The sequence below is a fragment of the Anastrepha ludens genome, chromosome 5 (genome assembly GCF_028408465.1).
Source record: "Anastrepha ludens isolate Willacy chromosome 5, idAnaLude1.1, whole genome shotgun sequence".
Taxonomy (NCBI): Eukaryota; Metazoa; Arthropoda; class Insecta; order Diptera; family Tephritidae; genus Anastrepha; species Anastrepha ludens.
In genome coordinates, this window is record NC_071501.1 from 45,189,244 (window position 1) to 45,216,790 (window position 27,547).

The following is a 27,547-nucleotide window of genomic DNA, read 5'->3' on the forward strand; positions in this document are numbered from 1 at the left end:
ATATACCATGCAAGTCTGTTAGATGAATCTTCTGAAAATTTTATAACCATTTCCAGCGAAGTGATTATGAAAAAAAATACATTTTACACAAAAACTTCATATGTTAGGGTAAATGGCCTGCACAGGCCACCACTGTAATTTTAGTATAGTCATGCACCGTACTTGGTCTTTTGACTAATTAGAGTACAAGAAAGAGTGAATACGGTTCTCTCTCACTCAGAAGTTGAAACTTTAGTCGCTCTCTCGCTCTCACCGCATTTTCGACAGTTTTACTAGTTTTAGTAAAAAAAAAACACGAGAACAGGCGCCAGATATATGCCGTTAGAATTGAACTTGGTTCTATTTATTACAGGTGCACATTTTATTGTGTATGATTGATTTTGCTTTTTGCAATCATTTTTGTTTGAGTGGAGAAAAGTAAGTATTTATTAACAATTGAAATGGTGATCTGTATTATTCATAAAGTGCTTTGTACCGGAACAGAAATGTCACTTTCAAACGAAGTAGATAGGGCTCTATTAGCTATCGGTAGAAGAAGTAATCGTCTATCAAGTGAGCAAATGCGCCATCACGAGGAAGTGTTGAGCAAATTTATTGCAGCGGAGGATGCGGAAGATGATCCGTTTGTCACCGACGACGATAATGATGAGGATTATGTTCCTGTTGATGACGGAGAGGTGTCTGATATTGAGAATGAGCTTGAGGTTGAAGTAGAATTGCCTGAAAACGAAGAAATTTATAAAGTTGAATGGGATGAAGTAATCGAACCAGAGCCTAGTGTCTCAAATCTTGCCAGTGGAGTGAATCGATTACTAGGTGAAAAAAAGCAATGTTACGAGTGCAAGATTGACAATATGTTTTGGAAAGAGGAGCCGCCGAAAAACCCGATTTACTTGCCACATTTACAAAGATGCAATGTGCTTAACTCACGGTTTAAAAACCAAAACCTACACTTGCAGCATATGTCTAGCTGCAGTAACTACGTCAACTTCATAAGCAACTTTTAAAATTTTATATTTTTATTTATTTATAAATTGAATTTTTCAAATAATTAAAAAAAAAACAGTAAGAAGGATGAACCTTGATAAATAAATTTCTTTTAACACTAATCAATCTGTTTTTTTATTAATCGATATTACACTTAAATTGATTACAGACATAACTTTCGTACCAGCCTATAAATAAAGCACGTGTTCTCATAGGTGGCCTGGCCAGGCCATTTTAAACAACGAAAGAATATAAAACTTTCACACAACGGACGGTTAATCATGTCGCAGATATTCAAAAAATGTTATGAGTTTAACATTAATCTATACTGCCCCTTTATAGACTTTAAGATAAACTCAACAGAAAAAATATCGACCATCACCTAAAAGTACTGGGTATACCACAAAAATATATAAATTTGATCAATATGACTCTTATACACTGAAACGCTAAAGTAATAATGAATTACGAAATATGCGGCGTGAGGCAAGGTGAATCACTATCAAAGCTTTTATTTAATTCAACACTGCATTCAGCATTAAACGAAATGGCTTGAGGTGGCACAATATTTTATAAATCGACACAAATATGCGCATCCGCTCACGACATTGTGATTCTTACGAGAAATAGAGGGGCTTTTCAGAACGTTTTTCATGCGCTGAGTTACAAGCTAAAAGACCAATATAAATGAGGAAAAGACGAAGTACATGACACGATCTTTTCATGACGGTCACAACAGAATGGAAAGTAATGTTTCTGAGTTCATGCAAGAATTTAAGTACTTAGGCGTAGTACTCAGCATAAATAACGATATGTCCTTACCTATACAGGACCGTCTTCAGACCGAGCATACTTTGACGATATCAAACTTATCAAGTCTTCATTGATGTCAAAGGAACAAAAACTCCAGATGTACAAAACTATAATAAGACCAGTTCGCACCTACGGCTGTGAATCATGGGTCCTTAAAGTTAATGAAGTGAATTTACTGATGCGATTTGAAAGAAAAAATCTTAGTAGAATATTCGGTCCTATACGATTAGAAGACGGTACATACCGTATACGGTATAACCACGAGCTCAGTGTCTTACTCGTGGGATCAAATGTAACGCGGTTCATAAAGTCCCAAAGATTACGGTGGTATGGACACGTTTTAGGAATGAGCAGCGAAAGAACGATCAAAAAAGTATTTGAAATAAACCCTGAAGGAGCAAGAAGCAGAGACCGACCAAGGAGACGGTGGTTGCAAGACGCAGAAGATGACATACGTAAGATGAGAATCTCACAACATAGAGCGAAAATGGACTGTCAAGAAAAATGGAGAAAATGAATGAGGTCCTCAGTCAAGTTTGGAGTTAACCGGAATTCCTTTTGGAACTTCCCTGCAGCCAAATCGAAGGGATTGTACACATCCCGTAAGAAACGTCTGCCCACAGTTTGAGGGATCAGAACCTCCTTTCGATGCTCGAAAGACATATTTGCGATTTTTTAATAAGTTTTTGATAATATAATTTCATAGTTTTAATTCAAACAACATTAATATATAAATGGCGCGTATACCCTTTTTAAGTGTTTGGCCGAGCTCCTCCTAAAAAATCACAAATGGAGGGACCTACAGTTTCAAGCCGACTCCGAACGGCAAGTATTTTTTATGAGGAGCTTTTTCATGGCAGAAATGCATTTGGAGGTTTGTCATTTCCTGCCAAGAGGCGGCTGCTATTAGAAAAAACTTTGCCTTCATTTTGGTCATTCAACGAGATTCGAAACTTCGTTTTCTCTGAATTCCGAATGGTAGTCACGCACCAACCCATTCGGCTACAGCGGCTGCCTAATTAATTCAAACTACTGATTATTATTTTCTCGTTTGATTTAATCGCACCGAAATTGTTGTCGTTTAATTTGCGATAAAGGGTTTGTCAACCAAAACTGCTGATTTTGTCTTATCGATTTTCGTTATGAAACGAGTTGCTGAATAGCAAAATCGTTAAAATGGTTGTAAAGGAAAGATAACAATGCGAACTTCGCTAAAATATGTTAGTGAATTCCAAAGCAGTTCGGAACTAGTGAGTTTTCCTGCAGGGTATGTACGTATGTATGTATGCATATGCAAATGTATGTATGTATGCATCAGAATGTGTTTTTTAATATAAATATATGAGTTTATATTGTAGCCTGACAGATAAGAGATTTCACTGTCACAAAGCGTTTGTATGAAGTTAAACGGGAATAAGTACAGGTGTCTGAATAACGGCCACCCAACTTGGGAACACTTAAGAACCACCACTTAGTACTTGATTGTCAGAGTATCAGCGCAGCAGCAACAAAAAGGACATAACAAATAAAAGCCAAGCGTATAGAGTATAAGCACACACTATTTGAATAATATTTCAGTAAATGCACTCCATAACTGTGTGCGAAATGCTGCTCCTACAATCTTCTTCATATCAAAAGGATGTAAGGAGTGTAAGCAAAGAATTTTGGTCGTCACAGTTGCTTACCACCTAATTGGCCAACCTTGAGGTTACATAAATGTGTGTCCCAAAACGATTACGCTTCCAACATTTTTGGGTGTATCAAATATATTTATATGCATGGAATTGTACATGACTACCTGTATATAGCGAGGATGGCAAGCACCCAGAAACGTTCATGGCTGTGTATGAGAGTCTAAGCTTTTACTCATCCATTTAAATAGCGCCGTCAAAACGAAAACAATGCATATGTCTACACCTTAAAAGTCATTTATTTCTTTTCGGTTTACAGCGTAAGATATGTATTTAGACATAAACTGTAACCCTTTTCTGTTCATATTCGCTTAAAAATGAGGAAAATAAAATGAATTTGGAAGCACTACAGACGTGGCGAAAACAAAGGTGAAAAATGACTGCCAGAACGGAAGGTAAAGAGTCGTGAAAGTGGTGGAATGATTAATGTTTCAGCACAGCAAAAAAGCGGTGTGAACTACCTAAGTAGTGCCTAATGTTGCCATATAGTACACAACTACATACACACTCAACTATATATACTTATTTATACCTATATATGTTTGTGTTTGTAACAAATATTCGTTTCTTAAAAAAATTGTACGCGAACTTATTTTCACACCGCGAAAAAGCAATGTTCCATCCATTCTGGTGCAGTAGGGCAGGAGTTCGCTAACTGTGATTCGCGATTGAGAGGGATGTCCCAGAGATCATCTGCATGCGACGTGAAGAGTATAATTAAGGAAGGGCACCAAAATTATCACGCCAATATGTTGTTGTACATATACCACCCTGCTCAAAAAGTACCCGAAACAACCGCCAGATGACGCTCAAAGTCAATCGATTTGAGTTCTGTTCCCTTTTTTTGTCAGGTTACCGCATCTGTGATTAACATTCCTACCCAAATTTTATTGTCATTGCTAGACATTTGTAAAAGTTACGTCCTCTTGAGTAAAACAACCTCCTTTTCGATCAATAAAGTGCAAAAACAATTGATCGATAACCGCAAATTCACCATCAGAGAGCTGGCAGAGGACTTGAACATTTCGTATGATTCTGTTCAGGACATTGTAGTTAATAATTAGGGTTAGTACCATTTTGCTGCAGAGTTAGCCCTAATCCTGGGCCTGAGTTGAATGCAAATGATTGCCTTGATATCGAAAGACATGATTTCCAAGGCTGAATCCGACCCAACATTCATTTAACGCATCATTAATGGAGACGAGACGTGAGTTTGTGAGTACGATACGCAATCCAGATATCAGGCGAGTGAGTGGAGAGCTCCAAATCAACGAAAAAATACCAAGACCAAAACCACCAGGTCGTTTCCAATAAAAAACGAAGGTAAACCACGAATTTTGGACAGAAGGCCAGACAGTTATTAATAAGGACTACTATTTGGGCTTTGTGAAATGCTTGCATGAAGCAAATCACCAAGAAAGAAAGGATTTGTGAAAAACAACTCGTACATTTTGTACCATGTTAAAGCACCAAGGCACAGTGAATTTTTAAACTCACCTGATATGGCCTCCTACAATTTTTTTTCTGTGTTATCGAGTCAAAAAACCACTACGAGAGTTTAATTGCCGAGACAGCCGAAAGGAAGTAATAGAAAAATCGAAGACGACTCTGAGGCTATACCGAATATAGAATTCCAGAAATGTTTCGAGAACTGCATCAAAAGCTAGCATAAGTGCGTTGCAGTTGATGGGAAGTACTTTGAAGGCCATAATATCACTTTTGAGAAATCAACTTATATTTTGAAATTTCTGGAACTGATGATCGGAAAGTTTATATCAGATTTGATGACGAATATTCCGATATCTTACCAATGACAGCTAGAGTACCGCAAGGCAGTGTACTAGGGCCGTCTTTATATCTAATATACACCGCAGATGTGCGAACTCCGACAGAACATAAAGCAATGATAGCAATGTGTGTAGATGATACTGTATTAATGGCTTAACTTCCAAAACTTCAAAAATTAATAAACAGTACACTAAACTGGTTTGACGAATGGGGTATACAAGTTAATAAAGACAAATCTATATAAGTTGTATATGCAAACAAAAAGACATTAAAATATAATCTCACTTTAAGAAAAAATTAAACAAAAATCTGCGCAGCTGCAAAATATCTTGGAAATACTAACATGGAAACAGCATACGAGTATTAACAAAAGAAATGAAATTAAGAATAAGTACCGGCAATTCAATTGGCTAGCCGCACGAGCATCAAAACTCTCATCTACACTAATATTATAAAGAGGAGAACTTTGATTGTTTGGTTGTAATGAATAGGCTCAAAAACTACTGGACCGATTTTAAAAATTTTTTCCCCATTCGAAAGCTACATCATCCATGAGTAACATGGACTATATTTTATTTTGGAAATAGTGCTCGAGATATAGGTCAAAACGTGGACCCGGGTAACCTTCGGATGTGTATGTACAATATGGGTATCAAATGGAAGCTGTTGGTGAATGCTTTAGTTCCGAGTATTTTTCATGCCGCTCCGTGACTAGAGTCTCGAGATAGAGACCAAAACGTGGACCCTAGAATGTGTTTGTACAATATGGATATCAAATTGAAGCTGTTGATGAATGCTTTAGTACAGAGTATTTTTCATGCCCCTCTGTGACTGGGGTCTCGAGATATAGGTCAAAACGTGGACCCGGGTAACCTTAGGTTGTGTATGTACAATATGGGTATTAAATGAAAGCTGTTGATAAGTGCTTTAATACGGGGTAATTTTCATACCTATTGATGACTAGGGTCTGGAAATATATGCCAAAACGTGGACCCGCCGTGTCTTTCAACCGAATTAAACCAAACTTACGCACATTGTTAAGTAAGTATTGAAAATGGGTTTCGTAAAGTTTGGTTGTAATTCGAAGCACTGGCAACGGGTACAGCGTTCTTTTGAACCAGCCATAATGTCGCTTACTTTTTAACGCTTGGGGCGGAACTGAACTGTCAAATTGACAGTGTGAGTTACAATGTGTCAATATTTCTTTCTGATTTGGATGCCATAAGGAAAAAACGTAAGTGCAACATGTAAAAATTGTTTGTGAATTTTTTTGGAGTGAATTTTGGAACAGTGAATAATTTCTTACGAAATTTGAGAATTTAATGTGAAATCCGAATGAAATTATGTGTTCGTGGAAAAAAAATTTTTTTTCGTTTTTTTTTTTTTTGAAAAATATAAATGGATAATGGTTAAAAAAGCTCCAATGCTTAATAAAACATATAAATTGAAACGAAAAATTCATGGATGATCAGGAAAAAAGACGATTGTTTATTCATATGCGTTGATTTGAAATTTAAAAACAATCTTCTTTTTTCCTGATTTTCAATTTATATTTTATATTTACTCAAAAACAAAGCGCTTGAATAAAGAATAAAGAAATAAATAATATGAAAATCATATATTTTCTGTTCTAAACCATATCTATTCTATTTTCGTGTGCCCAGCGAAGGGGGCCGGGTTTGCTAGTTTTATAGTAAGGTGCTTATATACAAAACAATTATTACCCTTATCTGGAAATATGGAATAGAAATATGGGGGACTGCTTAACATACCAATATTTACCTTATATAGCGAACACAATCCAAAATATTACGGAATCTAATAAATGCTGATTGGTTTATTTCACAATGAAGCCATACATCGGGACTTAAGTGTAGGCACTATCCAAGAAACAATCACAAAATGTAGCGCTAAGCATATACATCAATTGTCAGTGCAAAAAAACGAACAAATGCGTAAAATAGTACGACTCACAGCGACTGTGGTGGGCTATAAAACTGCGTACATGAAAAAATATCGAACGCAAGACCGCCAATAAAAAAAATTTGAAAAATTACATTTTTTTTTTATTTCAATGTATATTTTGTGCTAAAAAATCGAAAAAAACTTTTAAATATTAAAAAGAACTGAAGATGTTTCACTTTAGAAAATTCCAAATTACAACTATCAACTTTAAATAAATCTCAAATTTACTAATTTTTTAGTTTGCTTCTTATTATACTCAGCCCACAAATAAACCAATTTTAAGAAAAATTTACGCCAATGGCTTAACTATTTGAATCACTTGGCATGGAATCGCTCTCTAAATCGGAATGGAGTAATAATAAGTAAAAATCTACAATTTTTTACAATGAGTTAAATTAAAATCCACTACAAAAAAGGTGGATCTGCGGGAATTACATTTCACAAAGTTATGCATACTTTCGGTCTTTATAATTACTCGGCATACCACGGAATAAAGAAGTTAATAAAAATTTGCGTCAACTGACTATTTAGAAATATCAGTACACATTCGCCACTGTCGGCCACACATCACATTGGCCAACATCAGACCGTTAACCTGCTCTTAGTGTTTTTGAAGGAATCAGCTGATGTGCTGACGTAACAAGGTATGTGACAGCGATTTGTTTACAACAGAGGTCGGCAAAAACTGTGATTGTGTACATCATGTACGAACAACTTAACGCAGCCATTTCCCACGTAACTTCGTTGCCCTCTGCACAACAACTAACTGGAAGACTCTTGTATTCAATCAAGAATAATGCAATACGAGACTGCGACTTCTGAATTCGTTCTGTCGTCAGGTTCCATGAGTAAACTAACAAAAGGAAGGAGAATTACACTTGTTTGAACACAAGATATTAAAAAAGGGTTTTCCAATTAAAGGTGTTAAGATCAATGGTTTCGTTGCTTGTGTGGCACGTAGCGCCGTCTTGTTGAAAATAAACGTTGTCCAGATCAATACCATCCAATTCTGGCCATAAAAATCGTTAATCATCTCTCGATAGCGCAATCCATTCACCGTAACTATTGCTCCAGCTTCATTTTCAATAAAGTAAGGTCCAATTACTACGCCGGACCATAAATCGCACCAAACAGTCACACGTTGAGGATAGAAAGGTCTTTCTACAAAAACTCTTGGATTTTCTGAGCCCCAGATCCCACAACTTTGCTTATTGTCGAAGCCACCGAGGTGGTGATGAGGCCCATCGTCACCCAAGATGATTTTTCCACTGAATTCCGGATTATTTTCATGCATTTCAACGACCCAATCAGCAAAGACACGACGTTGTTGATGATCGGTCGGCTTGAGTTCTTGTGTTAACTGGACCTTATAAGCCTTAAGACCCAAATTTTTATGCAAAATACGGGGTAAGGACGTTTGTGGAATACCCAATTCCAAAGAACGAGGAGGAATGGACAAACCTGGGTTTTCTTCAACACTTTCGGCTACAACAGCAATATTTTCGGCTGTTCTTGAGCGACGTGCACGGGTTTTATTCTTCACATCACTAACTTGTCCCAACAGCTCGATTTTTTCACCAATTTCTGTATTGCGGTCCGACAAGATGCTTCACGATGACCCAAAAATGTTCGAATTTTACGAACCGTCTCTGCCAAATTTTCACCATTTTTATAGTGAATTTTATTAATTTGAATGCGTGCATCGTTCCATTTTTATTAATGGCGTAGTTTCTACTGTTCAAATATCAAAAAATGACAGCTTCAAAAGTTACATCTACCGAAATAGCGGGCTATTCAAAATAAAACCTGTTATTGGAAAACCCTTTATTAACAGACACATACACATTCTTGCCATGGCGTCATCCATATAAAAACGCAATGAAAGGCATTTGGCGGCCTTATATTCAAATTTAAATTCATTATTTTGTTGAGATTAAATGTCACAAATCACAATATTACCAAGCCATTCACTGAATTTTCACAAAGATGTAATTTTTCTGAATCTTTTTTTTTGTTTGATTAGTTTGATTTCTATTGGCGAGGAGGCTGAAGTCGAACTTGTCAAAATTGCGAAAAGTAAAGTAGCTGTTTTGGGAAGACGCCATCTGCAGTACTCAATTCGCCTTGCTATTCAACTGGAAACTTTTTTTTTTCATTTCATTCCACTCTCTCTGTCAAATCGTCTATGAGACCAACCAAAGGTAGCTGAAGACATTCAAAGTTACGCTCCCAATTTTCCTTTGGGAGGCCATACCTTGTAATCCATCATCCTTGCTCCAATCGGTTGAGTCGTTTTCGGTTTTTTAACACCCTTTGCCTCGTGGGCACACCTCCTTTGTAAAGTTTTACATCATCATTGCATAATTTGGTACTTAACTCTATAAAATGCAGAAATAAATCATATAAATAAAGACTTCTACTGCACATATGAACTCCCATGGAAAAAAATGGGTTTAATTTACTCGTACATTCAAAAATTATACTCGAACTTGAAGTACCCTATACATACCCACATAAAATTGTTCACTTACTTGCAAAACGTCAATAAAATATCAACTGCCGAGTTTTATGCCTATGAATGTCAAATGAAAAATTATGCCGTCATCTGATTGTCACTGCGGCGTGTAAATAATGAAAACTTGAATCATCATTTGCGGTGATAGGGATTTTTCATACCTGTACGTCAAAATGTGAGTGATCACATATGTAATTAAACGTAATTAAGTCATTCAGCTTAATAATGGAAAATTTGGCATTTTTGTGACGACTTTCAGTCAATGCAATCGATGCAAGAGAAATATTATATATGTATGTAGGAATGCATGCAAAAATACCGAAGTATGTTGTTGTTGTAGCAGTATAACATTCCCCAGGCATATACGAGGAATGCTGTTGAAGTGACAGTCCTTGGCCGGATATAAATTCGGGTAGTCACGGTTACGTAGAACCGACTGTCGTGGAAACGTAGTATGTCGAAAAGGTTGAGCTTTTCAAAGACGAAAAGTTAACGAGAAATAGATAAGTCCTGGAACACAGTATCGACTGCTCGTAGGCAAATGGCAGGTACAAGTTAGGTATGTGAGAATGAAGCAAGTGTTTGTATACGTGATGCTCCCAGCTATGCTATAAAGGTATACCAAGATCTTGGCTTCCAACAACAGACCGCTAACAAGCTCTCAGCGAATTTAAAGGAAACAGTTGATTTGCTGACGTAACCGGAGTCATGACGGCGGTTTGTTGCGAGAAAACTCGGCTTGTGTTGGTGATAAACGAAAAAACACAACGCAGGTTCCGACCATGTTACTTCGTTGTCGTCTGAGTAATGGCTGATTAGACGAGTGTGTGAATACGTGTGCAATGAGCAAGCAAAATTCTACTGCCGAGTAGCCCATGACATGGCAGCACAACTTGTTTTAACCATTTTGCTTCGGGTGGTCAAAACTTGTAATTTATCATCCCTGAGAGCTGCCACTCTGGGTAAGTACTGGGGTAGTGAAGATTTCATAAAACCATCTAAGTGCAGAACCAAATTATGAAACGAATTATGATACACATATGAGGCATGAGATAAATAATATAATGAGCCACTATTAAAAGAAAAGTTGCAGCAAGAAAACTAAGATATGAAGCTTGGCTGTGGCAAACTATCCAGGATGATTCGAATAATGTGACGGTTGCGGTTCTTTCTTCTATGAGTAAAAGATGTGCAGAAGTCATCCCTAAAGGACTCTCAGCTGAATACTTACCACGTAGAATAAATTATAGTATATTTAAAAGTAAATACATTTGAAGTAATATTTAATCTACCTAAGTATTGTGGCAAAACACGAAAGTTCGCGAACCAACTGGCAACGAAAACCGAGCGAATGAGATGCTAAGACAAAAACATGAATGAGGCGAGGCAGAAGTTGCCAGAAGATACGAGTTGTCACCGCCAGAGATGACGATAGTTATTAAGCACGTCTACATAGGCAGAGGTGTACGCGCACAGACTAATAATTCTTAAGTTAAGCGTGTGAACGCATAAATCTAAAATAATTAAGAATTGAAATTCAATAAAGCGAGCAAGTTATGTTGCCAAAAGTATGTGACCTTTATTTAGAAATTCGGTGATCGAGGGAAAAAATGAGACAAATTTTATTTGGAGCAAAGCGTAACAATTTGGTAACACTATATAGTAATGCAGTATTAAACAGGTAAAAGTTGCCACCACATTTATGAATTATCGCAGTTAAATATTGGGGATGGGAATAAGTTTCCGGCCTCGCAAAAGATGTATAGCTGCTGATACTATTTTTGTGTTCGCTCTAGTAAAACACTGGTGATTTGAAGGCCACATCAATTGAAGGAAAGGGATATCGAGAGACGTTTGGTGACGTTTGAGATGCTTCTTGAACGGCAGAAAAGAAAAGGTTTTCTGCATCGCATCATCACTAGCGATGAAAAATTGATATTATGATAACCCTAAGCGTCGCAAAAGTTGGGGCCTGCCAGGTGAACATGGTTCAACGACAGCGAAAAAAAGTGTATGCTTCAAAGGTTATGTTTTGCATCCGTTGGGATCAGAAGGGTGTCATCTATTATGAACTGCTTAAACCATCTGAAACCGTCATTGGCGATCGTTACCGACTGCAGCTAATGCGATTGAATTGAGCTCTCAAATATAAGAGACCGGAGTGGAACGGTAGGCATGACAAACTGATTTTGCTGCTTGACAACGTCAGGCTACACGTTGTTAAATCGGTCCAGAAATATTTAGAAGGACTGAACGCATAAGGGCTGACCCCTTATTGGAGAGCGATTCAACGCAAAATGGCGAAAACATAGCAAACTGGCTCAATGAGTGGATCCAGTCAAAAGATCCGTATGCTGCCTGAAAGATGGAGTAAAGTTGTAGCTTCCAATGGCACATACTTCACATAAGAGCATGCATTATTTAATTGTTTACTGCTCATATATATCGATACCCTTGTTCTGTTATATAGAACCGTTATATGAGCAAAATTAGAATACCTTTGTGCACAAGTGCGCGCGCATAAGGAACGTCTAACAATCATTCGTAAAGAAAATGTTCCAAAGCAAAATTTAGAAACTGGTAGCATTCAAGGCAATACTACCACTAAAGGGTTTTCCAACATTGACCGGTAAGCGTGGTTCATTTTTCAAGGACTCTTATAATATATAATATAATAAAGGGTGGTTAAATTTCAAGGGCCGATGTTGAATGTGAACCACACCTAAATGTCAACGGCACCGTTGGACTTCTTTCTTTGGGGTTATTTGAAAGAAAAGCTGTACGGCGATAAGCCAGCAACAATTCAAGAGCTAAAGAATGAGATAATTCGGCACATTAACGGCATAGAACCTCAATTATACCTGAGCGTCATCGAAAATTTGGACCATCGGATGGTGGTGTGTCGCCGAGGCCGCGGCGCCCATTTGGACGATATTTTGTTCCATAGAGAAATGATAACAATTTAAAAAAAAAATTATATATTATTTTATTTAAAATCAACACCGGCCCTTGAAACTTAACCACCACAACTTATAAGCGTATGTAAGCGACTTGGCGATACCCTTTAACTGCTTCGGTCGCAAATGGACCTAGTTATGGTAAAACGGTTAATAAAGGATGATTAATTTGAGGTATGAGATTTAAAATTGAAATAAAATAATGAAAATTCAAATGGATTGGACAATCCTTATTATTTTTGTGAAGAACAATTTATGACATTTATTTTTTAAAAATAATCCCTTTGAAATGTTGGCCACAACGCCCACAAATAAATATCCAAAGGTGTGATATCACATGATTTTGGTGGCCAATCCACTGGATCTATGGTAGACGAAAAACAAATTGCTCACCGAAACGACGACGCAGTAAATCCATTGTTTCACGGAATGAGCGGCAAGTAGCGCCGACTTGTTGGAACCTTGAAACCATATGTTGTGGAGATCAGTTCCGGCAGCAAATAGACGTTTATCATGGCGCGATAGCGTTCGCCATTCATTGTTACTTTGGCGACAGCCTCGTCTTAGAAGAAACACGGGCCGATGATTCCTCCAGCCTCCATAGGCTCCATGAAATGATTGTTTTTACTGGAAGTAATGGCTGTTCTTGAATGGCTTCGGGTTGCTCTTTAGTCCAAATACGGCAATACTGCTTATTGACGTAACCATTAGGTCAAAAATAGGCCTCATCGCTAAACAAAATTCGGGTCTCATAATGAGGATAGTCGGCGAGTTTCTCAAGAGCCCAACGATTGAAAGAATGACATTTTGAAGGATCGGCTGGTTTCAAATCTTTGGCTAGCTTTGTTTTATATGCTCTCAAACCCAAAGCTTTGCATAATATTGTCCGAATAGTAACATGAGGTAGGCCCAGTTGTTGAGTTCAGTGCCGAATCGATTCTTCCGTGTATTCGGCAAAACTCTCATTTACACCCGGAATATTCTCCTCACTTTGGGTTGTATGTGGGGTAATCGATCGACTATCATCCAGTAGTGGAAAATTATTCTTTATTTTGCCGATTTGTGCATCCAGTAGGACGGTTATGTACACCATAAGTTAGCCTGAGCGCACGATGAACACTTTTCACAGAGCGTCGAGTTTCGTAATAGAATCGTAAGATAAAAACTAATTCACCCACAAGTTTGAAAAACGGTGTATGATAGATATTATTACTTGGATCATTGTACCAATTTCTGTTAAAGGTACCTTGTCATTTTTTGATATTTTTTATTTGCTCTCTTCACTATTTGTCACAAAGCTCACTTATTATTTTTTTTTTTAATTTTAGCAACTCCATTTAGTTTTCTTATTGGCATTTTCGCCAAACCTTTTTTTTTTTGTTTTTCATATCGATTAACCTAAATGAGACGGTTGGAATTAGTGGCAGAAACCTTGCAGTGAAGACCCTTCATAATCCATATGTTATCTCCCTTTTTTCTTCTAAATTAGCAAGATGCTATATTTTTTGCAAATGACGATTCTGCTTTGACATTTGAGAAATAACCAGTTAAAAACCACACGGCAATAAGATATGAAGATGGAGTCGGAACCGAACTTAAGGCTTATCCACATCATGCTTAGCGACAGGACGGTCGCGGCAGAATGGGGTGACACCTCTCTCCGCCGGCAGGTGAACAAAGGCACCCCGCAAGGCGGTGCTCTCTCGCCACTACTCTGGATTGCCGTACTTAACGGTCTGCTGGTGGAGCTGGGGAGGAGGGGCTGTAAGGTGATTACCTACGCGGATGGCGTGGCACTTATTGTCAGAGGCAAGTTTCTGGATACTCTGATGGAACTGATGCAGGGTTATCTGAATCTAGTTATTTATTGCGACCTTTCGATAAATTCTCTGAAGACGGAGCTCGTCTTATTTATGAGGAAATACAAAATACCTAGAGTGTTTCTCCCCTCAATAGCGGGCGCTCCATTGTTGCTCTCTGACCAGGTGAAGGGTCTGGGACTCATCCTTTACGTGGTTTTACGTGGAAGCCAAACATTGAGGAGAGAATTAGGAAGGCAACAGTCTTGTATGGTTACAGGGGCGCTATCGGCCTCTCGCCTAAAGTCACTTTTTGGCTTTATATATTAACACGATTATAAAGCCAATCTTGCTATACGGAGTCCTTGTCTGATGGAACTCGCTAGAAAGGATGGTATCAGTTAAGAAGCTGGTGAGGGTACAAAGGTCTGCCCTCATTGGAATCAGTGGGGCGCTCCGTACCATTCCTACTCTAGCGCTTAACGCTATGCTGAATGTGGCACCCGCGGGCATTGTTGTAAAAACTAGCGCTGCACGCGCCGCAATCAGACTAAGGTGTTCGGGCCATAGGCTAGACTTAAGTTACGGACACTCTAGCACCCTTAACTATTTTGAGTTCATTCCCATGGTGCTGGATCACTGTACACTTACGCTAGGTCCAAGCGGACCGTTTTCTACTCATATTCCCTCAAGGGATGAGTGGGAGGGGTGCAACATTTGGCGGCAAGGCACAGCAAACATGGTCATGGATGACATGAAGTTGGACATAAATTTGGTGAAGTTCATCAGTAGCTTGTTGCGGCTAATTACGAACGCAAATCAGTCACCTTCGGCGTCGTCGTAAAATGCATGGTCATCATCGTCTCTAATCCCAAGGCACCTTCTTCCTTCCCTTCTCCTTTCTCCTCTCCCATGTATATCACAACGGACGAATTTTCAATATTTGTCCTAAGCTAGGGCAGCCATTTAACCTAACCTAAGATATGAATCGCTATACCTCTAAGGAACAGGGAATAAATATTGGAATTTTTTGTGGATTAACGTGTCGGTGATGTTGACGCAGTGTGAATTTCTACGAAGATTTGCCAGTCGTGTTGAAGTCTGTGGCTATGGGGCTAAGTAAAATTATCGCCACTGGGACACCGCAAATCGGCGTATGGCCCACGAAAAGCCCTCACACCCTCTTAAAGTTACTGTAGAGTGTGCTTTGTTATCCAAACGAATAGTGTGGATGGCGTGCTCCACAAAGCCCTACTCAAGGGCTCTCTTCTTTCTCCTTAACACTTTAAGAGGACGAATCAATGAGCCTAAGTTAAGTTTTGTGGCAGTCGGCTTAGAGCAGCCAACTAACTTAGACCATGTAGGTCCGTTGTCATACCACTGTGTAACACGGGAACCTTACTGTTTATTTTTCATGGAACCAGTTGAGAAAAAGAGAGTGTCTCTTATGAAACGTAGGATAGTTTTTTCCCCAACACCGGATAGTCCCCAAAGAGAGTCGAAATGGTATTTAATCAATGAGCTTAGCTTACATGTCTTCACAATTCAAAACCCCTTTGAATGTCTCAAGAATATTTGTTCCCCATAGTAATTGCAATGTTTGCTTATATTTCAGAGGTGTTGTACGCCAAAAAAGTTGTTTCTAATAACGGCTGCCCCGCGGCAGGCAATGACAAACTCCCGAGTGTATATCTGCCGTGAGGAAGCTTCTCCAAAAGAATATCTGCCGTTCGGATTCGGCTTGAAACTGTAGGTCTCCTTCCATTTGTGGGACAACATCCAGACGCACTTCACAAATTGGAGGAAGAGCTCGGCCAAGCAGCTAACAGAAGTGTACGCGCCAATTATTATTAGGTAGTCGAAGAAGTCTTTTCGTATTTCTAATCAAACTTCAACTCATTTTTTTGTATATTTATAATGAACTTTATTAAACCAAATATGTACCATTTTGGTCGACCGCCTTTTGCCATTTTTCTTCTAGAGACATTATTCCATCAGTGTAAAACTTTTGTGGTTTCTCGGCGAAAAACTGCGACAAGTCATTTTCACAGGCTTCTCTTGAAGCCAGCTTTACTCCATTAAGGGAGTTCTGCATTGACCGAAACAAATGGGAGTCCGAGACATCAAAGATATGTGTGGCCTAACGTTGTCCTGATGGAAGACAACGCCCTTTCTGCTTATCAGTTCTGGCCGTTTTTTTCGAATGCTTGCTTCAATCTCATCAGTTGTTGACAGTAAAGTGTAGAATCAATCGTTCGAGCAGGCTGGAGCAGCTCATAGTGGATGATTCCTTTCCAATCCCACCAAACACACAGCATAACCTTTCGAGGCGTCAATCCTGGCTTTGCGAACATTTGTTGAGCTTCACCACCTTTGCACCATGATCTTTTTCGCACATTATTGTCGTATTTGAGCCACTTTTCGTCTCCTGTAACCATTCGCTTCACAAATGGTTCGATTTCATTTCGTTTCAGCAAAGAATCGCAGACGTTACTTCGCTCCATTAAATATTTCACTGACAATTCATGTGGTACCCAAACATCGAGCTTCTTTTTGTAACCAGCCTTTTTTAAATGGTCTAAAACCATTTGATCATGAATGCTTAGTGCCTTGGCAATGTCATGGCAGCTTACTTGACGGTCCTGGTCAATCTTTTCCATAATTTCATCGACTCTTTCAACGATAGGTCGACCGGAGCGAGGTTCATCTTTCACATCAAAATTTCCAGAACGGAAGCGAGCGAACCATTGTTGTGCTACACGAACTGACACAGCATCTTCTCCGTAAACTTCACAAATTTCATTGCTGGCTTGCGTGGCATTCTTCCCTTTCTTATACAAAAATTTCAATATATAGCGAATTTCTTCTTTATTTTTACTCATTTTTGAACAGCTATAACTTTTTTTCAACTTCTCCGAATTTAATTTTTTTGGTTAAATGAAGCTTAAAATGTCACCTTTCTAACACCGTATGATATGACACAATGAGATTGGTAGCACTGGAGACATCTATTGACAAAATACGAAAAGACTTTTTCGACTACCCAATATTTTTTTTATACGCCAAAAATTCCATTTTATTTGATTTTTAAGCATTAGCTGGTCTTTAGACCACCCTTTAAAGTTTCATACTTTCTTATTATAATTGTAATTCATGTTGCCGACTGAAGCACTCAGCAGTCGCATCAAATTTCAAACTCCTTAACAGGCAGTCCATTGCATTATTTGCGTTAACAGCTGCAGTGTCATCAGCTAGTTTGCGTTTGCTACCCTGAATCTTAGAAATATTTACTTCAGAGAAGTTTCCCTCTTTCAAATTTCATTCCTAGTCCATTTTGCCTTTTCTACTTTCTTTGTAAACTTAAATGCTAAATTGCTTAGACCAAGCTGACTCAGATGAGGTAAAAAAAAAGGAATAAAATAAAATGTCACATTAAAGGCCGCTCCGACGAAGCATTCAGAATTCATGGCGTTTTTTTTATTGCCAGACAACGGATGGCAGACAAGTCGCTTGTTTGTGGCGCCCATCGTCTTCTGGCAAGCTGCTGCTTTCTTCTGTTCGAATACATTTCTAGCATCCGTCGGGCATCATATTTTTCACTGAAATTGCAAGAGCTAATCTGGCCTAGCAGAATATCCTTAGATGGGTTCAAAAGGGCAAGAGGTGACGGGGAGAGAGTGGATTTAGGTTGCTGAAAGCAAAAATCTCTTTTCACCTGAATGCATCAGGATAATAGTTACTATTATATATGTATTTTTATATGCAAATGTATATGTTTCACAAGCAATGTGTGTATACTCGTATATGTGTGTGTGCGTGTGTATTAGGCAGCCGAGGCCACCTCACCTCAGTGGCATTTGACTTTTCTACAATAAATCAATTTAAATCTACTGGCTGTAGTAGAACGTAAATCCGTTTGCTGAAAAGTAGGAAATGTGAAATGTGAACAGTAGAAATCAAGTTTGATAATCCATAAAGCGATTTAGCTCGACTTTTACTGCTCCCAGCACCAATCTCTGTCGCCATCGCTCCATCTACTACAGTCCTGACGTACAATATTTTTACGGCGTGCATATGTATGTACTCGTATACGCACACACATATTTCTTATCCATTTTTCTACTACTACATTATTTTGAGTTGAGTTGTTGGCACATTTGGGCATAAGTTGTGCGGATGCACAAGGAGCCAGCCAGCCACCGAGGACGGAAAGCAGAGCACAATCTGGTATTTTGCATTATTGTGGTTGTGAAGGAAGCTATACTCTATAGTACAGCATTTTAGTTAGTAACAAGATTTGCTTACTGCTTTATATGTTCGAGTGTGCACTGAGCTGCTTCTTAGGCATTATGTGGCAGTTATAGTAAAATTGTAAAATCATCGGCTTAGCGAGAGATTAAATAAATGATATTTTGTACTATTTGGTTGACTTCAATAATCATGATGCTCCCCATTAAGCTGTAGCCACAAGGCAAAGAAGGTAAAGGGATTAGCTTACAAATATGTTTTGACAATGTGTGTGTGTGTGTGAGTGTGTGAATGTATTATAACTCCTTTGTAAGAGATCAAAAGAATATTAACCAAATCTATTACTCAGAATAGCAATGCAAGTCGAAACGAAGTGAATTATTCAAAATAGTTTCTGAGTAAATTTATTTATGAAACAGCCTACGTTAAACAACCCTGAGCTTTGAAAGCTTTTTTTGGAGCTACTATAGAAATCAGTAGGTAGGGTACGGTTGTGAGTTGACAAGAGGAGGTATTCATTTTCGTTAGGCGCCCAGGGATGCATATTTCAATTAATGATTTTGAGCAACAAATTTGCATACTGAAGTCAAACATAAATAAACCTTGCATGTAGAGCTTTTGTTATTTGTGCGATTTCTTACAAATATTTTTGATTAAAACAAAATATACGAGGGGTGCCTTTTATATGTCGGGATTTGGCAACCCTGGTGTTGCAATCTGGCAACTGACAGCTGTATCGCAAAGTTTCACATTTTTTTGGCTTTTACGTACTCAGAACGTTTTGAAATACCAGCGCTATTTGTGTTGTTTACAGTAACTTAAAAGATTCATCTCGGTCCAAAAATGGAATTAAATCGTGAAAATTTTTTTTACAACTTTCGACGTGGATGAACTCAGCAACATTGCATGGATGAATTTAATTCATTTTTTGTCGATGAAGACGAATTTCGTGAAGGTCGTCCAAAATCAGTTGTTGTTCCGAAAACCATTGATGCTGCGCAAGATCGTCATGTGACCTATCGTGAGATTGAGACAATCTTAGGCATTAGTGGGACCAGCATACATTCAATATTGCATAAACATTTGACTGTCAAAAAAATTTGTTCGCGTTGGATCCCACACAATTTGTCAATCGCTCAAGAAAAGACTCGTGCCGATTGGTCGAAGGAAATGCTCAAAAAAACGATCGCGGGGCTTCGAAACACGTCTATGACATCGTGACAGGTGATGAATCATGGATTTACGCGTATGAGCCCGAAAATAAACAGCAGTCGACTGTATGGGTGTTTCAAGATGAGCCAAATCCAACAAAAGTTGTTCGCGCACGAAGCACTTCCAAACAAATGGTCGCCTGTTTTTTCGGAAAAACTCGACATGTCGCAACCGTACCACTAGAACAACGCAGAACAGTAAATTCTGAGTGGTACACAACTATTTGTTTGCCAGTTGTCTTCCAAGAAATTAGGAAAGCCAATCGCCAAAGACGGATCACTCTTCACCAGGACAATGCGAGCTCTCACACATCAGCTCAAACAACTGCATTTTTGAGCACCCAAAACCTTGAATTAATGGGTCATCCGCCGTATAGTCCTGACTTGGCACCGAATGACTTCCTTTTATTCCCGTACGTAAAAAACAAACTGAGAGGTCAACGTTTTTCGACACCTGAAGAAGCGGTTACGGCATTCAGAATGCATGTTTAGGAGGTACCTCATTCAGAGTGGCAAAAGTGCTTCGACAATTGGTTCAAACGCATGCAAAAGTGTATAGATCTTCATGGAGAATATTTTGAAAAACAATAAAGTGATTTTCGATGATTAAAATTTGTTTTTGTTCTCAAATCCCGACATATAAAAGGCACCCCTCGTACAGTCTGTTACATAAGAGCGTGGTTACTGTTACACGTAGATAAAATATCAGAGCGTCCTGTTTCTTTTTCTATGACATAGAGGGCACCTCAGTCCTTCATGCTTTTTGTAAAAAGTCAGCAGACTGTCAAATTTAGTCTTCAATTGAGTGGTTTTCCGAAATGAGTGCTGTTTACGCCTCCCGCTTTGAGGCAATTTTTCTATGTTTGCATGAAAACGGACCCAAATTAACGAAATGCTGCTGCGAAATATATGGGGGAAAGTCGAAGCAGTTCGTTAGCAAGAGGATAAATCGCTATAAAAACGTCGGTAACGTTGAAGATTTTCCTCATCGCGGAAGTGCAAGCAAGTCTCAAAAAAAACGAAAAAAAGATTCTCGCATTGTTCGCGAAAGATCCAACTTTGACTTTGCGTGGAGCTGCTGTCAAATTGAAAGCAAAGGTGTTGACATATCTTCCCGACTAGAATTACAGTGAGGCATGCCGAAGAATCAGTTAGGCCCGAATAAGGCAGACCTTACTGAGGCACGCCTCACTATTACCTTACCAGGCCCACGTTAGGCAAGGCAAAGATTGGCATGCCAGAACAATACCAAATTTGGTTGTGGTCACGAAAATCTGTGGCAGTGTCTCATTTAGAAGGGCATCCGGAGTATTACCAAAGTTCGGTTTTTCGAACCTGCGCCTAATGAGGTCCCTTTCGGGACTTGGGCCTAGTTTGGCTGCCTTATGAGGCGCAAATTTGGAATGCGGTCTGCCTTATTTGCGCCTAATCACCGCCTAATCACCGCCTAATCACCGCATTACCAAAATTTCTAGTCGGGTTACGGAACGATTTGCAGGCACTTGCTTGCCAATAAACTGAAATATCGCAGTACTTCGGAAAAACCAATGTTGAGAGCAAAACACGTTGAAAAACGAGTGGAATGGGTGAAGGAAAACTTGGACCGCGATTGGAGCAACGTAATATTTTCTGATGAATGCTCCTTCTGGGTATTTCTGAGCATCGAACACGCCTTGGCAACCTCCACCAGTAGGATACTTCAACGGACTGTTAAACACCCCGTCAAGGTCCATGTTTGGGGGTGCTTCTCAAACAAAGGTTTCGGTACTTCGTTCTTATTTACCGAGAATTTAAATGCCGAAAAAATGAATAAAATATATCAAAAGGCTTTATTACCATCTGCTAAGCAATGGTATGGCAAGAAAAGCTAGATCCTTCAAGAGGGCAAAGATCCGAAACATCGGAGTCGAGCGTGTAGCGAGTGGAAGGCGCAAATCGTAGTTGTCACTTTCGATTGGCCAACTCAGTGACCGGATGCAAATCCCATAGAAAATATGTGCGCTCTGATCAAAATGCAGCTTCGCAGATGAAAACCATGTAATTTGGATCAACTTTCTCGACAAATTCGGATAATTTGGAGGTCTTTTCCGGTATAATATGCAGAAAAACTAGTGGAAAGTATACCCCGACGGTGCCAGGCCATAATTGACAATGCACGAGATTGGACTTGCTACTGAGGTATTTGCATTGAGTATTGACGACCAAATTATCAATAAATTTGGGAATTTTCGAAAAATGAATAGTTGCTATTATTTAACAGTGACCACGCTCTTATGTAACAGACCGTAATTGCACCAACGTGTAATTAGTAAATACAAGGTGGCGCAAAAGTAACCTTGCGATGTTGTTTGACTGTAATTTAAACAAAAATGAAAAACTTTGATTCTTCTTGTGGACCATTTTTATTTGGTCTTTTAATTTTTTTTACATCAAGTCGAGAATATGATGTCATGTAAATGGCCGCCGCCACAGTTGATTGCCATTTGAGCCCTTTTTATGGCATTTTCCATCACTTTGGCCAAAACTTCCGGCGATAGGTCCTCACATTCTTGACGGATATTGTCTTTAAGAGCTGCAAGAGTCTGAGGCTTGTTGACATAAACCCGCGACTTCAAAAAGCCCCACAAAAAGAAGTCTGGCGCCCTGTTGGAATCACAAGCTTTCCAATCCCAATTCATCTAGTTGCGGCAAAAAGAACTCGTTGATCATTGCTCTGTAGCGCTCACCATTCACAGTAACCGTTTGGCCCGCGACGTCTTCGAAGAAAAAAGATCCGATGACTCCTCCAGCGAAAACAGCACACCATACAGTGACTTTGAGCGGGTGTAATGGCTCTTCGTGGGTTACACGCGGATTTTCAGTGCCCCAGAAGCGTAAATTTTGGTTATTTACGTACCCGCTAAGATGGAAATGGGCCTCATCACTCATGATTATTTTTGATGAAAAATCATCTTCCTCTTGGTGGTGATTAAGGATGGCTTGAGCGTATGTTAGACGCGATTGGCGGTCAGCAGCTAACAGCTGATGCACCGTCTGGACTTTGTACGGAAACATCTTCAAATTTTGTACCAAAATTCGCTGTAAAGACCGTCGACTGATACCCATTTGCGAGGCACGTCGTCTGGTCGATGTCACGGCGCTTCCATGACATCCTCGGCTACTGCAGCAATATTCTCTGCAGAATGGCTACTCCGGAGTCTGCCACGCCTGGCAGCATCTCGTGTTGTGCCAGTCTCTTCGAGGCGAGCGGCTAAACGTCGCAGGGTTTCACCAGTAGGCGTTGGACGGCGAGGAAATCTGCGACGAAATTCACGTTGTGCCAAAGTCACCGACCGATTATTGGTCAAATAAATAGTCAGCAATATTCCGCGTTCTGGAGCAGTGTAGCGTAACATTGTTTATTAATGTGTATTTCGCATGTGTTTACTACACAAATGTCAAAACAGAACTGACATTAGGGGCCAATCGCAAAATTTATAGCATTTTCTGATAGGAGGACTACTTTAGCGCCACCTGTTATTAAACTTAAACTACTTAAAAAACTATTTTCTTTAAGACAGTAATAATTTTTGTGTGCAATACTATAATTCCGCTCGCTAGTCGCTTAAGCCAGCCTTGCTATTATTATGAAAGTCAAATTCAGTTATTCAACCGAAATTCGTTCGACACTAAATGCCGGATGATCGATTTGAAATTCGTACTCATTTACTATAACCACCAGCATAAGCCGAAAAAGAATTAAAAAACAAATTTATTTTAAGATTTGAGTAGTGCGTTACGTTAGCGCATACCGTAGCTGGTACATCTATTATTATGAACACAACTGTATGCCCCCTTATCAGCAGCCTCGATCCTAACGCCACTACTCCAGGCCTCTCCCATTGGTTTACTGCTTTACTTAGATGACCCTGTACATTTACAAATGCGCACGAAATTAGCTTAATACCCGTGACTCATTATTAAAGCATTGTCTTCTGTGTTGAAAAAAGATGTGATAATTGTTAGCACTTTGTTCAGCTACAAGATTACCTGAACTGGCATTAACAAGCAAAAAATCATTAATGGGTGATTTTGCGTTTATATGTATGTATGTATGCATGTGCGTTTGTAAACAATATGTTGCGTTTTCCATGATCACTTGGAAATTTCTTTCATAAAAATACCAAATTAAAGGATTTTTAGCTGCCAGCCGGTACGCAGGTCAGGCCTCATTTGGGTTTTCTGCAGTAATGAATGAATGAATGAATGAATGGTACAAATATGTTGGCTTTTATACGACCATATGGGCACATCTAGTATGAACGTGCCTATGTAAGGAATGCTTGTCGGACGGGTATAAAATATTCGCCTACTCCTTGGATTCCCACAGTCACCAAAGAATTTTCTTAGGAGCCAGATCGTCATAGGAGTATACTAAGCAAAGGTTTAGCAAACATAATTACATATATGTATGTATGTATGTATGAATCATAAACGTGATTCAGCATTGATTAAAACGTCTTCGCCGGAATTTCGTGTTATACATTTGTTTACTAAAGTGCATAAAAGATTCCCAGATTAATGAAAAATAACAGTGACGGCTAATCAATCGCATTGATAAGTGCAGATTTCATCTGTTTACTCTCACACACACGTTCGAGAGTAGCCATCAAAATACGACTACATAGTCTGTAACAGCAGGAGAAAAGCAAATAAATGCATTGGGAAAAAATAACTGCCCACTGACAACAACAAATATATGAGAGTAAATATTTTTGCGGTTTATTGGGAGATAAGAAACCAATTCATTCATCTCAACGCAACAACAGCGACAGCAACGAGTCTCAACGTAAAAATAGAAACGTGAGACAATAAAACTAAAGCAAAGCAACAGTATTAGTATTAGTATTAGTAGTAGTGCGAGTAAAGCGGCGGAGAGTGCAAATTTCGAAAGCAACTAACAACTAGCAATCAATCAGCGGTTCACACTAAAGCGCTTCTGTGGCATTTGTTTTTGTCACATCACACAACACACCAATCATCAAAGCTGGTTTTCCCCCCATTGGCCATAAGAGTAAGCGATCGCAATCGAAACCGGTCATTGTGTGCGCGTAACTTGCTGTGAGCGGTTGATCAACGAAAAAGTAACAGCGGCTCGTTGTAAACTGAGGCTGAAGTGAAGTTGTTGCTGCTGATCAATAATAATAATAATTGTCTATATACGTAAAATACAATATAAATTTAGTGAAATCATCTAAAGACATTATGACGCCGAAAACGTTTGTAATTCTTGCCATCAATGCGTTCCTGATCACACTCGCACGCACTTCTCCCGTAGAGTTGACAAGGCCGGAGAACACGACGCAATTGGACGCGTTGCAAAATGTAGCTAATAATAATCAGAATAACTTCACAAATCATATATTTGAAATACCGCCTGGAATTTTTACATCATATCTATCACCAGCACCAGCTGATGCGATTACAAACGACGCAGACGATTACGTGCCCTATCGCAGCGATGTGCATGATCGTTTCTCATGGGCGCTGCTCAAGCAGATTTTACTATCAACAGCAACGCGGCGCAATTACATCAAAACCGCTGCTATAGATGGTTTTTTCCCGGAAGACTCAGAGAATGTCATATTCTCACCGTTCTCTGTTAAACTGGTGCTTGCGCTGCTTACAGAGGCGACTGGCAATGGCACACGCTCACAACGCCAACTACTCGCCACACTGGGCGATATAAAAGCCGCTGATAATTTACGCAGTTTTTACCGCAAAACGCTTGCTTCATTGAAGAAAGAGAACCCCCACTACACGCTGCATTTGGAGACGCGTCTCTACACGGATTCTTCAATTAAGCCACTGCCAGCGTTTGTTGAGCTACTGAAGTCCGCTTATGAAACTCCCATTGAAGAATTGAACTTTGCGGACGGCGTTGCATCTGCAGCGAAAATAAACGCATGGATTGCACGCGCAACTGAGGGCCGTTTACAACAATTGGTGACGGAGGAGGGTGTGGCAAATAGTGTTATGCTGTTAGTGAATGCCATCTACTTTAATGGATTGTGGCGCCGACAGTTCAGCGAATCACACCCAGGTGTCTTCTTTCGCACGCCACGCGACCAATTGAAGGTTTCGTACATGGAATTGACCAACAATTTCTACTACTATCAATGCAATGAGCTGAAAGCGCGTATTGTGCGTCTCCCCTATCGTGGTCGGAAATTCTCAATGTTTGTAGCGCTACCCAACGATGGACAAAGCATAGATTCGCTGCTAAGACGCATGCAAAATGAGCAACTGAAGCACATGCAGTGGATGATGGAACGCATTAAATTGCGGATTGTAATGCCCAAATTCAAATTTGGTTATAAGACCGACCTAAAAGCAGCGCTGTGTCGTTTGGGTGTGGTGGACATCTTCACCAATCAGGCGCAATTGACTGGTATGGCCGCCGATGCAGATGACCGCCTGATGGTCTCAAATATACTACAGAAAAGCGGCATTGATGTAAATGAGCTGGGCACAGAAGCTTATGCCGCCACCGAGGTAGAGATTGTGAATCGCTTCGGCGGCGGCGAATATGTGGAAGAGTTCGTTGTGAATCGGCCGTTTGTGTTCTTCATTGAGGAGGAGAGTACGGGGAATATTCTGTTCGCAGGCAAAGTGATGAATCCTACGGCGTAAGGGCGGTGGCCGTAAGAGATTATATAGAATTTATGGAACTTAGAATGTATTATGTAAATAATTTATATATTTAGTGATAATGTAATATACGGACTAGTTATGTACTACTTGTGTTTACATATGTTTATGTAAATGTATATTCATGTACAATAGGAATTAATCAAATAACATTAATTAGGAATAGAAATCAGAAAATTGTGAGAACTATACTTGATGTTGATTAAAGGTTACAAATTCGTAAAAAAATGCGATAAGGTTGTTATGTCTTCCCGCGACTTCACTCTATTAAGAACAATCGTGATAACCGCTTACGCGATTTTTTCCGAGTTTAACAAAGCGCGCCCATCGTTTCTTTCTCTTGCTAACCGGCTCCAATTGGACCCATCAAGTGAAGTCAAGTCCTGCTCCACCTGATATTTCCAACGCAGAGGAGGCCTTCCTCTTCCTCTGCTACCACCAGCTGGTATATGGTTCAAGCAGCTAAGAACTCCCAAGATTAGCCCAAGTATCCTCTGGGTAGCTTTCGAACACCCGTTCCGCCAACGTCAGAAGGCGAAGCACCCCAGGATAGCTGGTTGTGCGCTGGGTTTCAAATTAACTTTCCATATTTGTGACCAAGACTGTTTCGAAAAATTGGAAATAATATTTAAAACATCAATCTGAGCTATGTAAAGGGTGGTCAAGTTTCAAGGGCCGGTGTTGATTTTAAATAAAATACAATTCTTTTAGAAAATAATTATCGTTTCTCCTTATTATGATAATATTGTTATAGCTCAATTACGCATAGAACAAAATGTCGGTCAAATAGCCGCTGCGGCCTCGGCGGCACATCTCCATCCGATGGTCCAAATTTTCGATGACTCTGAGGCATACCTGAGGTTCTATGCCGTTAATGTACCGA

The 27,547-nt window shown here is 39.4% G+C and overlaps 1 protein-coding gene across 1 annotated transcript; it reads left to right on the forward strand.

Annotated features, from left to right (window-relative positions):
- Positions 1-24,379: 24,379 nt before the first annotated feature.
- Positions 24,380-26,750, forward strand: LOC128863959 (serine protease inhibitor 27A-like). The gene has a single exon (XM_054103399.1). The coding sequence runs from the start codon at positions 25,219-25,221 to the stop codon at positions 26,644-26,646; it is 1,428 nt and encodes a 475-aa protein (XP_053959374.1). The 5' UTR covers positions 24,380-25,218; the 3' UTR covers positions 26,647-26,750.
- Positions 26,751-27,547: the final 797 nt, after the last annotated feature.

What these genes read in the sequence shown, in the direction of transcription:
- LOC128863959 (XM_054103399.1), top strand. Translation starts at nt 25,219, where the DNA reads ATGACGCCGAAAACGTTTGTAATTCTTGCCATCAATGCGTTCCTGATC.